The 14624-nt window shown below is 40.0% G+C and overlaps 1 protein-coding gene across 3 annotated transcripts in view; it reads right to left on the minus strand.

The window, feature by feature from the left end:
• The window catches only part of CLCC1 (chloride channel CLIC like 1), a 30299-nt gene that overhangs the window by 11998 nt on the left and 3677 nt on the right, over positions 1-14624 (minus strand). For all 3 annotated transcript variants that reach the window (XR_011850500.1, XM_072129008.1, XM_072129007.1), the window contains exons 2-8: positions 14320-14451; positions 12109-12195; positions 11322-11426; positions 8543-8767; positions 6559-6699; positions 3822-3915; positions 1755-1852 (exon numbers count right to left, since the gene is read on the minus strand). Coding sequence is in view for 2 of the 3 variants with exons in the window: in XM_072129008.1 (XP_071985109.1) it covers positions 1755-1852; positions 3822-3915; positions 6559-6699; positions 8543-8767; positions 11322-11426; positions 12109-12195; positions 14320-14442 (873 nt within the window). In the remaining variant the exon portion in view is untranslated. The remainder of the gene's footprint in view (positions 1-1754; positions 1853-3821; positions 3916-6558; positions 6700-8542; positions 8768-11321; positions 11427-12108; positions 12196-14319; positions 14452-14624) is intronic.

Consider the following 14624-nt stretch of genomic DNA (forward strand, 5'->3'; position numbering starts at 1 on the left):
AATGTCTAGCCACTGTAGTAGTCCGTTGATTTCTAATGTCCCCAGCATGCTCTTGAATCCTAACTTTAATGGGGCGATAGGTTTTGCCCACATAATTGAGAGGACATGGGCATGTCAGCATGTAGACAGCACCTTCCGTCCTACAATTCGCGTAGTCTCGTATGGAGAAACTTCTTCCATTACTGGCGCTTTGGAAAGTGTTCCCCCCTAGGACCAGCGGGCACACATTACAGTTGCCACACCTAAAGGTCCCTGTCCTCTCTGAGAGCCACGTACGGGGTGATCGTGACGATTCCAGGTGGCTATGGACCAGCCTGTCACGTAGATTTTTACCCCGACGATAAGTGACTGATGGAAAAGGGAGGAGCACATCTCTCAAATCAGGATCCTGTCTTAGGATCCGCCAATATTTTTCAAGGATCTTTTTTACTGAATTTGCCTGCACATCGAAAGTCCCGATCAGGCGTAGAGTACTGTCACTTTCCCGGGTTTGACCAATCTAAATTTCACCTCCATTTTGATTTCATTACTATGAAGATCTCAAGGGGATAACAATCTTCCTGAAAGCCGTTTCTGATAGTTTGAGTCCAGATTTGAAAATGGTTTGGTTATGTAGTGTGGTTTTAATGCTAAATATTTAAAATTATAATAAATTAAATTTTGAAAATACGGAAAAACTGATATTGGATTTGTAAGCTGCGTGACATCAAAATAAATTATCCAGACGTTTCAAAAATTATGAAAATGTAAAGTAGATAAATGGGAAATGTTATTAGGTGGTAAATCTAACTGCCTGAAAATGTGAGGATTTAGAAAATGGTAAATTTTTTTTAAAAGATTCATCTTTTTTTTTTGTAAATAAACACAAAACTTATCAGCCAAAATTTACCACTAAAATGAAGTACAACATGTTAGGAAAAAAAAAAAATCTCATAACTTTTGAACACTGTTACCTATCTATGCGATTATAACTATATAAATATGGGGCTGAGCCTTAAGCTATAAAATGGCTGCGTCCTTAAGAGGTTAAAGTTATAACAAAGAATTAAACAAAGGTTTTGCTGTAATTATGGAATTTTCTGTTGTGTAAAAATGCTCAAAACATTTTAAAAAATGACTATTATTGAATAACTATAATTTTTCTATCTTTATGTCCTCTTCAGGATCTTGCTTTTTTCCATTATTCATGTAACACATTCCATATTTTTTTGGACTATAAAGACACACCAAAGTTTAGTCATCCAAAAAAAGAAAACCATATATTTGACCAACAAGGAATTTTTATTTGGTGTCACACACATTCACATGAACATACTCAGCTTTGCCACACACTTACCTCTTCTTCATACCCAGTAGCAGCTGCAACTTTTTCTGCGGCCCGATCCCCTGGCTACATCCCGACTACAACTGGCAGCAAAGGAACGATTAAAGGACCTTAAAATGATGCAGGTCTCTCTATACAGAGAGAGCAGTGCATTGGCTCTGCTCTCAGAGATCAAGTGAAATGCTAGGTCAGCGTTTCCCCAGATCTCCATTACAGCGGTCAGGAGGGTCTGCCCAGTGACCTCCGGACTATAAGACGCAGGAAGGAGACCATGGATAATAAATATAAAAAGATTACTACAGTCACAGTGCCTGAATCTATGAGTAAGTGTCCCTGGGTCACCCATGCTTGATTTTGATGGTAGATTTCATTTAATAAATAAGTAAAAGGTGGTCTTAGACCTTTGCTCAAAGCTAAAAGGAAAACTCACCTTAGTAGGTGGGACCATAAGTGCAGGATTTATCATCAGAAGTTTATAATATTCTTCACATGGATCGTTTTGGAAAGTTGAAGCTCCTTTCCACCATTCTGTCAGAGAATTAAATATTACACACAGCAGTCAACAAATAGCTTAAAAGGGTCACTCCAAGCAAGAGGAAATCTTATAAAAATGGTGCTTATGCCCCAATTATTATACATTCTGCATATCTCTCCAGTGTGGCTCCCCTTTAGATTGTTTCATAAAATGCAAATGTTTGTTCTGTGATCTAAAATATAAGGGTAGGTTAGGGATTCCAAATCCCTGAGTCTACTTTTTGGAAGTTCAAGCGCAGCATTTGAGAGGCATTTATGTAATTGGGTCCAAATGGGAAACTTGCTTCTTCATTAGCTGGTATGGTATCCCTATTGCAGCAGTTGAGTTGGGGATTACTGAAACAGTAAGTGATGTGAAGTGCCCTACTCTATCTCTGGCCAAAACAAAAGAGCTACTAGGTGTTGACAGTGAATACTTTCCTATTTGGCATAATTTAAGACTCCCGAAAATGTTCAGACTAGAAAGTTTCTCCTCCTGGTAAAGCAAAGGTATGTGGTTTCAGATCCTCAGTGGTGACAGCTTCACATCCTTTAATCAATTACAGGATGTTTCAAAGCATGTTTTATAGGTTTCTCCAGTTGTGTCATACATATGAGACCTCAACTAGAGATGCCCACCACCACCACCACCGGGAGTCATTGTTTTAGAGGGGGGGTCACCTTCTGAGGCCCAGCGCCTGTCACAGATCCACTTTCGTTATAGAGTAGATAAGACTGAGTCTTTTACATATTATAAGAGTTTACCCTGATTCCTGCTGCCCAAAGTGTTCTATACCAATTACTCCATATGGTTTTGGAATTTAAGGCTTTGGGGGCGGGGAAATGCCTGGAATAAAGTTCTGCATTCAATCAAAAGAGTACTGACTATGGATTTGCAACCAGATCCCACAGAGGTCTGTTTATTAGGCATAATAGTGCTAGATAATTACGAGAGAATTACCTTATTAAAGCTCAAAAATGACTATTTGGATCCATCAAGCAGCAATACATTCTCAAGCCAGAGATCTGCGCCTACTACACAAGAATTTGTAAATAAGGTTAACAATGTCATTAGACTTGAGTGGGGAGCATATGTAAAATAAAAATGTCCTAAGAAATTTGAGAAATTGTGGGGATGCTGGCTAGAGACATTACCCATTAGGGCTGTAATGGATCAACGTGGGAATCTCACTTACAGACTGTCAGCGATGAGTGATTAATTTGAGGGGCAGTGCATATTTTTCTTCGCTTTATTATGTGCATATATTTCTGCCATGCCTGCGTAAATGTCAATGCAATGGACTTATGTATAAGAACAATTCAAACTTGGACTACTTAATGGCTTCTGAGTTTGGGTGAAGGGTTGGGGTGTGGTTAGGTGCACCTTTTGTCTTGTTTTTCTTGTATGAAAAACTGAATTAAAAAATTTTTAAAAAGGGGGTCACACTAGGTTATATTTGCTTTTACGGAAGAGAATTCCAATGTTTCTTCACAGCTGGCCGTAAATCATGCTGCAACTTGTGGCTCACAAAACTTAGGTGGATCTTTTAATAATAATAATAATAAGTTTTAGTTTTTAAGTCTCTACTATACACTTCTTATAGTCTTAACCCCAATTAGATTACCAGAGAGATTGGTTAGACAAGCAGATCATACAGCAAAGTATTACATAGATAGCAATAGCAAAATTCTATTTCATGCATGGTTCATTTCCTGTTCATCCTCAGGCAGCACACACAGTTTACAACCCCAGGATACTATTAGAAGAGACAGGTTAGTAAGCATTAACCAATCAAAAATCAATCAATCACCATTGGACCACCTATATAAGGCTGAGGAGACCACATGATCCTTCTATTTTTTTTGTCTCTTCAGGTACACTCAAAGAAATCTACTGAAAAAAAAAATTCACAACCTGAAAAAAAATATAAATTTTCAATATAAATTACCATTACAATGCCAGGTAGATTCTGTTTAGTCTTACCAAGTAGACTTTCAGACCAGCTTATCTTCTCACCACAAGTGCCATCAAACTTATGCAGCTTTGCAAGTTCAGCCTGACGTTCTGCAAAAGCAACCTGAAAATGAAAACTTATAATCAAAGGGGGAACACTTTATCGTCGGTTGCCTTGGCCTGGACTATGGCTATATTTTTGTAGTTCCAAGTCTATCATTGTATGGAGTCTGTACAGATTCCTTGCAAAACTTCATAGTGTAGAAATATTGTTCCCTAGAAGCAGTGCACTGCATAGAATCATAACTTCTGCACAAGACTGGAGACATACCGGGAGCGTGCACACATCTGCAGATGGCCGGTGTGGGCTAGATACAAAGGCAGTAGCTTGCTCACAGCCAAAATAGGCGTGCAATGACAGAGCAGATCCTATTACTGCTAGGCTTCGCAGTGTGGCTTGCAGCATACGGCACAGGGCTGCTTCTGCGGACGTGTGCATGTAGTTTTACATTTTTCTGACTTAAAGAAAATATATACCATTAAAATAAATCATAGACAGAGACACTTCCTCATAGATCCAGGCACCATTACTATGGCAATTTTCTCATATTTGTTATCCATGGCCTCCTTCCTTCTAAAGTCAACTATTGCAATTATGTTAATAAGCCAGAAGGGCTCTGGGGGGGGGGGGGAGGGGTTACAGGAGCCACTACATGAGCGGCAGCAGCTTCACATGAGGACTTTCCCCTCCCACATGTGCTAAACAAAGGTAAGGGGTAAGTGCTGAGGGAGCAGAAGTGGAGGGGATACAGTAACAGCCTGTGTAGCTACAGCACAGAGGGGCTCTGGTAATGTCCCCAGGAGACCCTTAGGCTCATTAGGATAATTAGGATATGATAACATTGATTTTAGAATGAATAAAAAATATAAGAAAATTACCACTGTCACAGTGCCTGGAAGTAAGTGCCCCTGGTTTATCATGATGGATTCAAATGGTAGATTTTCTTAAGGCAGAGAACTGTACATCTCCTGTTTCATAAGGAAGTTATGACTCTGTAAAGTTCATTGTTTCTAGGGATCAATACCTCTACATTATGAAGTGTATCTGGTTTATCATGCTTTATTTTGATGGGAGATTTCCTTTAAAGACCTCAATGGTAGTCCTTTAATACAGTGATTTTCAACCTGTGTGCCGCGACACATGGTTGAGTGTGCCGCGGGGAAAGTTCCCCGAACTATGGTGCCCATGTGTAGCGCTGCTGCCGCGCCCCTGTGTTTCGGCCCCCATACTTACCTCCAAGCCCCGCGTTGGCGATCCGCCCATCTTCTGTAGCTCCTGCACCGCGCGGCCCATGTCACGTGACTGACGCGACCTGACGTCAGGTCGCGTAAGTCACGTGACCAGAGGCGCGCGGTGCAGGAGCTACAGAAGGTGGGCGGATCGCCATTAGGAGTGAAGGTACGCGGAAGAAGACATCAAGGGTAAGTATATAAGGTTATTATTTGTATAAGGAAGGCAGCTAGGGTTTTTTTATTAGTTAAGGGAGGCCGCTAGGGGCTCTTAATTAGTAAAGGGAGGCCGCTAGGGGCTCTTAATTAGTAAAGGGAGGCCGCTAGGGGCTCTTAATTAGTAAAGGGAGGCCGCTAGGGGCTCTTAATTAGTAAAGGGAGGCCGCTAGGGGCTCTTAATTAGTAAAGGGAGGCCGCTAGGGGCTCTTAATTAGTAAAGGGAGGCCGCTAGGGGCTCTTAATTAGTAAAGGGAGGCCGCTAGGGGCTCTTAATTAGTAAAGGGAGGCCGCTAGGGGCTCTTAATTAGTAAAGGGAGGCCGCTAGGGGCTCTTAATTAGTAAAGGGAGGCTGATAGGGCCTTTTAATTGGTAAAGGGAGGCCGCTAGGGTCTTTAAATTAGTAAAGAGAGGCCGCTGGGGGCTCTTAAGTAGTAAAGGGAGGCCGCTAGGGTCTTTTAATTAGTAAAGGGAGGCCGCTAGGGGCTCTTAATTAGTAAAGGGAGGCCGCTAGGGGTTTTTTATTAGTAAAGGGAGGCCTTTTATGACTGTTTTAGTGTCATTTTGTGCTATTTTGGTTGGTGATGTGCCCCAGGATTTTCTAAGTATAAAAAGTGTGCCGCGGCTCAAAAAAGGTTGAAAATCACTGCTTTAATATATGCAACATTTTACAACAAAAAGTTGCTGTTCTAACAATTCTAGCACAAACTCCAGCAATGCGGGATGCAACATTATTAATCCATCCCACTGTCTTCATTTTCAAATTTCTCCATCTCTATACTTTGCCAATAATTCCACAACCAAATGAGAAGCTAGAAACTGTATCATCTGTGCCCACGGTGTGACAGAGACAAGTCTACAGTCAGGGAGGCTACATGGTCATCTTCTACATTATAACTGTATATGACAGGAGGAAATCTAGTCTCAAGCAATACCTGTGATAGGAGTTTAAGGTATATATAAGGATCTATGAGTTTGATCATGTAAAATGTTTTACACTCATATTCTCTCACTGGTGTATTACCTTTATTAAATAAGTTTATATCACAATACAGGTGAATGGATTCCATATATAGGAAGATGACATTGGTAAGATGTGATCTCTCTGCTGTGATTTGGAGCGGTCCCTACATTTTAGTCAGAGCAAGGTTTTGTAACTCAGATACAATATATACATCATTGACAGTGAAATGGATAATTGCTCCAGGGCGCTGCACTCATACTGTAAATAAGCGCACCCCCCTTTTATTTTAGAGCTTACCTTGTATAAATACAACCAGTTCCACACCAAGCTGACCATAAAGCTTATAATAATGAGTCTCTTTAGCTGCGTAAACCATCCGATACGTGACCAAAACTCAGTCGCCATGATTGAAACAACACATAGAATGCACACGAGAATCTGTAAAAAAATGAAATATATATAAAAAAAAAAATTATCAAGGCTAATTAAACATTACACAGAATAATGGCTTCAGTCTCTAATTCTCATTTTCTCTATGTTTAATGGAAAGAGCATTACTACTATAGGTTAACGCATGGGGGGGGTGTGTGTAGTAATGTCAGTCTTTAGGACCAGTGCAGAGTAGAATTAGACAGGTCTCTGCTGCTCCAGATTAATCCCGGTGTCGGATACTGGATGATTAATCTGGTGCAGTGTAAGACTAGTGAGTGGTACTATGCACCTCCTATTAGTTGGTCTACTTTGCTGCAGCACAATATTACATTTTATGGTGCACAGTCCATTCATGCAGTAGTGCATCCATTTTGGAGGGTATTTGGACGGTCCCCAAGGACATATGTTCCCTGTGGATTATTAGCCCCCGTGTGCATAACCTTACATTTATCCACATTGAACCTCATTTGCCAAGTGGATGCCCAAATACTGTCCTCCTGCAGCCTATGAACATCCTCCATAGACTGTATTACACTACACAGCCTGGTGTCATCTGCAAAAATAGACACAGTGCTATTAATGTCTACCTCTATATTGTTAATAAATATATTAAGTAGTAGTGGGCCAAGCACAGAACCCTGAGGTACACCACTCATAACTGGTGACCATTCCGAGTAGGAATCATTTACCACAACTCTCTGGATACGATCCTTCAGTCAGTTCTCAATCCAAATGCAAATGATTTCTGCCAAACCACTAGACCTTATTTTACCCATCAGGCGTCTATGAGGTACAGTGACAAATGCCTTTGCAAAGTCCAAGGATACAATATCCACAGCTGCTCCTCCATCAAGTCATCTGCTCACCTCTTCAGAGGTGAAGAAGAAGGTCAGGTTAGTCTGACAACTTCTATCCTTAGAAAACCCATGCTGGCTGTCACTTATTATACCACATACTCTTGTATATAGTCTTTTAGTAATCCCTTCCAACTAAACTAAGGCGCCTTTCACACAATGTAAGAAAACGGCCATATGCTATCCGTATACAAATGGTATGGTACAGGTAACATACAACCATTTTAATACCACATTCATTTCAATAGGCAATATGACCATCCATTTACATTTCCGTACTGTTCACTGTACTGTACCGTGGGAAGAAAAAAAAAAAATGTGTTGCATACAGTTGTGCACCATAAGCCACTATTATATATATATATTTTTTACACACACACATACATATACACACACAGTATCCAAGGAGACCATAACCAGCAGCAGGTGCATTCTGTCAGCCAGCCATAAATTTGCCAGCCCACCATATTTATAAGCAAATATGTATACAAATACAGGCGTACAGACAGTACTTTAGTCCTAGTCTACAATAAACATCTGTAACAGTTATCACAGGTGTCTGCAATGAAGCTTTATTGTTAATCCTGGTTTTTAAGACAATCCAACATTTTTAAAATCCAATTGTCACAGAGACCAAAAAAGTTTTGTCTGGGGTTACAATTATAAAGTATACAGTTCCAACTTACATACAAATTCAACTTAAGAACCTATCTTGTATGTAACCCCCTGTACAGCGTTATACGCGCATATACAGATGAAAAAGTCACATATTTATGGATTCAGATGGCACAGAAATACAGAACTGGAGAATTCATATGTTCCTTTGAAAGCAGAATTGCTTAATGAAGTAGATTAGAAAAATGTTCACAACACTTCCCCCTGCCCCACACAATATCCATCATCTGAAATTAGCGTTATTCTTCAAGCTTCTTGCATGTATCCAGCTGCACATATAAACATCAGTAGACTTACATGATAATCTAAACTACTGTTACCTTAATAGTGGTAATAAGATCAATTCCAAAATAGTCTTCAAACATCCCCGTCCACCACTCCTTCACATTATGAAATCTGAATTGGACTAAAGTCCTTATCAAAGAATCTTCAAGAGCTCCCAGATTCCAGTCTTCATCATCAATGAACTTCTGAATCTCAACAACCATCTGTTTAGTGAGGACCATCTCAGCACTATAATAGACTTCAGAATTGGAGTCCTCTGGCTGAGAAATAAAGAGGTCACATTTTCAGTCATATTTCATCTGATTTCTGTTACAGCAATAACACACAGAACCTACTCATTAATACAAGAACAGAATATATGAAACTAATTCTGCAAAGGACAGAATGTTTACAGCAATAATGTCTTAATATAAAGCAACACAAGTAGAGAATTGCCCTCAAGTATCTGAGGCAGATCCAGGTTCAAATTTTAGGAAGACAGAAAAAAATGGCATCCAATAATTTTTTTCCACGATCTTCACCACTCCTTGGCAACTATTGCAATAACATTGCTTTTTGGATTTAAGATTTCCTTTAAGTGACGCAACATGGTAAAAAGAAGAAATTTACTTTTGTACAAAAGGTTTCATTTAGTAAAACCTCTATAAAATTGGTATTTCCGTGACAGTACCAATCTTAACAAGAAGGGCCATGTGATAATTGGCACACAACGTGAAAGCAATAACAGCAAAGCACACAAGAAAATGCATGTTTTTTTTTAAATCTATTTCAGTGTTTGTAATTTTTTAACTTTCTAGTGCATGGTATAGACATCTCTATAGAACTATACGGCTACCATACTTTAGTGAATAGCAAATTACTATAATTTGATTATAGGATACCTTGAAACAGAGGCCCGTTGATCGCTGGGAAGTCTCTCACCTGGTGGCACTATATAAAAGCGCTTGTCATATCATATCCCAGCAGCTGGCTCCTGAACTTCTCTTGCTCCATGACCAGGGATCAAGCACAGCAGCATAGAATGAAATCAATCTCCAGTATGGACAATGCTCCTGCGCTCAATGACTAATGATACTTCGATGTTGTACTAGTGTAGGCTTCAATCCACTTTATTGAAAAAGTAATAAAAATTATTTAAAAACAAATGACATAAAATACACCTGGACCGAAACACTTTGTATCTTTTTATACACACTCATTGTGCATTTTATATATCATTTGTTTTTTATATAAATACATTTTTATTACTTTTTCAATTAATTGGATTCAAGCCTACAATAGTAAGAAACTGAAGAATCATTACTCATTGAAACTGCGGAGCATTATTTCTACCCACTCCAAACTGGACATAAACTGTCATAATCATAACTGTGAAATCCATCACTGAGCAGGGGGTTGGTGTTAACCCTTTCACGACCCGTGACGTAATAGCACGTCACGGGTCGGCCGCGGGTGCATGGAGAGGGCTCACGCGCTGAGCCCTCTCCATAGCCGGTAAGTCTTTGCTGCATATTGCAGCAAAGGCTTACCGGTAACACCCGCGATCGGTGCTAGCACCGATCGCGGGTGTTTTCACCTCGATCGCCGCCGGCAATGCTGCCGGCGGCTTCAAAAGCATGGCGGCGCGTGGGCGCCGCCATCTTTTTGAGGATCTCCGCTCCCCGTGACGTCATCGGGGAGCGGCGATCCGTCGCCATGGTAACCTCGGGTCTCGCGAAGACCCGAGGCTACTTCTGGTTAAATCCCCATATACTGCCATACTGTAGTATGACAGTATATGATAGGATCGTGCAGACCCCCTAGGGTTAAAGTACCCTAGGGAGTCTGAAAAGTACTAAAAATAAAAAAAATAAAAAGTTAAAAAAAAAAATATAAAAATATAATAAAAAACCCTAAAAACTCAAATCACCCCCCTTTCCCTAGAACTGATATAAATATAAATAAACAGTAAAAATCCTAAACACATTAGGTATCGCCGCGTCCGAAAATGCCCGATCTATCAAAATATGATAACGGTTTTTCACTGCGTTTAATCCCGTAACGGAAAATCGCGCCCAAATTCGAAAATGGCACTTTTTTTGTCATTTAAAAAAATTAAAAAATTCTATAAAAAGTGATCACAAGGTCGTACAGTCCTAAAATTGATAACATTGTAAACGTCATCAAAATCCGCAAAAAACGACACCACCCACAGCTCAGTACACCAAAGTATAAAAAAGTTATTAGCGCCAGAAGATGGCAAAATCCCAAAAAAAATTTTTGTGCAGGAGGTTTTAATTTTTTTAAATGTATGAAAACATTATAAAACCTATACAAATTTGGTATCCCCGTAATCGTACCGACCCAAAGAATAAAGTAGACATGTCATTTTGGGTGCACAGTGAAATCCGTAAGATCCAAGCCCACAAGAAGGCGGCACAAATGCGTTTTTTTACCAATTTCACTGCATTTGGAATTTTTTTCCCGCTTCCTAGTACACGGCATGGAATATTCAATACCATCTCTATGAAGTGCAATTTGTTACGCAGAAAATAAGCCGTCACACAGCTCTGTACATGGAAAAATAAAAAAGTTATGGATTTTTGATCATGGGGAGTAAAAAATGAAAATGAAAAAACAAAAAAGGGCCAGGTCCTGAAAGGGTTAATATGAACAAACCCAAAAGAAGAAAAGCTATTCTGCTATTGGATTCGGGGGAAGGGTGGTTCATTTTAGGGCAAGTACATACGTGCATGTTCGGGCCTCAATATAAATTGCAACTGCCGAGCTGGATAATGAATTTTCACCCAATATTAAAGTTATATTATAACTTACAAGCCCAAAACGTTCAGCCTCATTTAGCAACTTGCGTAGGTAACGACGAAACACTGGGTTACTGCTGCTTTCAGGCGATTTTAAGTTCTTTTTATATTCTTCAATCTGAAAAAGAACAAATGAACTTAGGATTCAACGCACTTTGGGGTTTCTAAATATAAAACCTCAATCAATGCCACTAGAAGTCAGATAATCCAGATGTATGTTTTTTTAATTGTGGGCTGTAGTGAAATTTCTTCGCTTCGCCAGCTTCCCCAAGTACTTATAAGTGCCGGCATGCAGAACCTCAAGCTCTTCCCATTCTTCAGAAGAGCCTGCTACAAGGCAGGATTGATTTTGTTACCAGGGTCTTGCAGGACTTTTAGCCTGTAGGGCAGCGGCAGATGTTGAAAAACTTTGAGAGGTAGTGAATGGAGCTAGGACTAGGGCAGGACTAGCGAACGGCACAGTAGAGCGCGGAGTCAGAGGCTGGATCGGAAACAAATTGCTGATTAGATCACCAACACTGGGGTCACATATACACATCAAACAGAGCAAGCAGAAGGCACATGGAAGAGACACAATACTCTAGCAAGATGCAAAGCTCCAGGAAACAGATTTATAGCCCGTCCCACAGAGCAGATCCCGTGACCACACGAAATTCCAGGATATGACTGCAATGCTGAGCACCAGTCACCAGAGAGCTCAGCAAGCAATCCGCATACTCGCTATCAGAGGGAGGCAGAATGTAGAATCGTGACACTTCTCTAGATGGGACAAACCCAAGTGGCCCAACCAAGATTCTTACCACTTGCTTTGTTTTTTCTCTGTCCTTCACCCATGCATTATCCTCTTGTTTCTCACAAACTGCTTCCGTGTTTTCCTTTGGGTTATGCTGAGAAAAGAACATTCAAAACAGTGGTCAAGCGGAATTGTTTCCATTTTGAGGAGTATTTCTGCCAGAAGAGAAGTACTAAATTTGCAGCAAGGAAAATAATGAATCTGTATGTATAGAGGTCACCATTTATACAGAGAAACAGTAAATTTAGGCAATTATAAATCTCTCATATGTTAGTTGTAACATTCTGAAGTTTAACACTTTCTACTAGACAAAAGTTAAGTCCACTCTCAATCTTTGCAAAACATTGACAGACCTCAGGACACTTGTTTTTGTATAAACACACTGTCCATACATTTACTATATGTAGCAGGTTCCACACGCACATTTCCTTCCAGTCACTTCCATACAATCACATGTCCGGCTCATAAGAAAAATATACAGTACCAACTCAGGATTTCGTATGACCAAGTACTGGCATCGCAGGGGAGGAGAGAGTAGTATGAAGAGAGTAGCATGACCATCTGACTTGGACCTTGCAAAAATACACGGACTGGTAAAATGTCAAAGTATTACTATACTCTGGTGCTCCCACAGACTTGATGAAGAGCAACCACGTGCCTTTTTTGGGGATGGGATTCTGCATCAAAGCAAGAAATCTGCACATCATAGATCAGTATGATGTGTTGAATCACCTCCCTGGCCACTACATGGTCAGTTATTCAAGGACAAAGCATGGCGAAGTCCTTTGCCGGAGTTTAGATTCTTCCCTGACCCATGTCCATGGCTTCTCACTCGCCAAACAGTTTTCCTTTTCCCACCCTGGAAAACTTATTTGCATATTCTTAACACATGGATGCATTTGATGTGAATTCAGTGTTATAAAATCTCATAAAAAGCTGCAATGACCCTTTCTCAGCTGTTCTATGGGAACCTGTCACTAGCTGTAGTTGTAAAAGTGCGTTGACAAGTTTCCTTTAAAGAAAAAGAAAAGGAACATATTTGTCCTTTAGGGTCTTTTTACAGTCCACTATTGCCTAATCCTTTTATCACCAAGAAAGTATCTGATAATTCCACATGGGTGGGCACTTTATTTCCCCAGGGCATATCTGGGAGTCATAAATTTGGATTGGTGGCATCTATAATCACAATTCTGGTGTCATCTGAAAAATAAGAATCTCCTTTTTTATATGATCGTGTTTCTAGGCGGCAGAGAACAGGAGATGTTAACATTTAAAATGAAATTTATGTGTACAATCTTCATATACAGATCACATTCCCGATTTGCACTCTAACTGTTAATTTCTCCAGTTTTCAGGAATTATATCAAAAAGAAGACTGTTTTAAGAGGACACTGGAATTGTGATTCTAGGTGGCACAGATCAAAAGTCATAACTCTGATGTGTCCCCCCTGCAGACTTTTAGCCAGCATGGAGTAGACAGAAGTAGCTGCTCACAGATTACAGATAAAGTCAATATTGACGTTATCTGCAACTAAATTTTGGAAAGGGATAACATGAACTTATGTTCAGGTTTGTTAACCCTCTCCTATCCAGAACAATCAGAGAGCACACATGTTCTGATGGTTTAAAAACGCGGGTGCTGGTTACCAATCAAATGCATTTCTATGGAAACGTATATGCGATCGGGCCAAGTACCTCCCATGTTAGCCCATACCTGCTCCCCTCAACTGCACCCTAAAGATGACTCCAGTTAAACCCCAGGAAGAGAATCTCGGCTCTTATAGTGGCTTCTTCCTGAACTGAAGACCTTTGTACTGAAGGAATACAATGGTCAGATCAACTCTTCACACAATAAAACCGAAATGGGAGAATATCACTGAAAAAAAACAAGTTCCCTTCAAAGAAAAAAAATGTAACATATTTGTCCTTTAGGGTCTTTTTACTGTACACTATTGCCTAATCCTTTTATCACCAAGAAAGTATCTGATAATTCCACAGTGTATACACTGTATCCATTTACCTGATATAGAAGAAAATTCCTAAATAAAACCTCTGCTCTATGATCACATATTAGACAACAGTAATGAAACAGGTTTTGCAGTTGAATTCACTGTGTAGCGGCAGCTTTATAATATGTGGATGGAGTTGACAAAAAGGGGTCCATGGTATCTCAGGGAGCACGTACACCAGCCCTTTATAAAAGTGCAGGACTGCATACCTTTAGTTTAATCATTTTGCCAGTAGCCGCATCATAATTAAACATGTCAGTAGGATCAGTCCAGTCTTCATCTTGCCCCCAGCAAAGTGTCATACACAAGGATATAAGCAGGAACAGGTACATTTTTCGGACCTGCAACAGAGAATGAGGATTTATTTTTAAAATTGTTATATCAAATTCCCCCTTTAACACCTTAACGGCATGCGTCGCGCCTATACATCATACGTCAGTGAAGGGTGTATATAGCAGGCGCACTGGCCTCCACACATAGTTGGTGTTAACCCCTTACATGCCATAATCAAATA

Source organism: Engystomops pustulosus, chromosome 10 (assembly GCF_040894005.1).
Source record: "Engystomops pustulosus chromosome 10, aEngPut4.maternal, whole genome shotgun sequence".
In the NCBI taxonomy this organism is placed as follows: domain Eukaryota; kingdom Metazoa; phylum Chordata; class Amphibia; order Anura; family Leptodactylidae; genus Engystomops; species Engystomops pustulosus.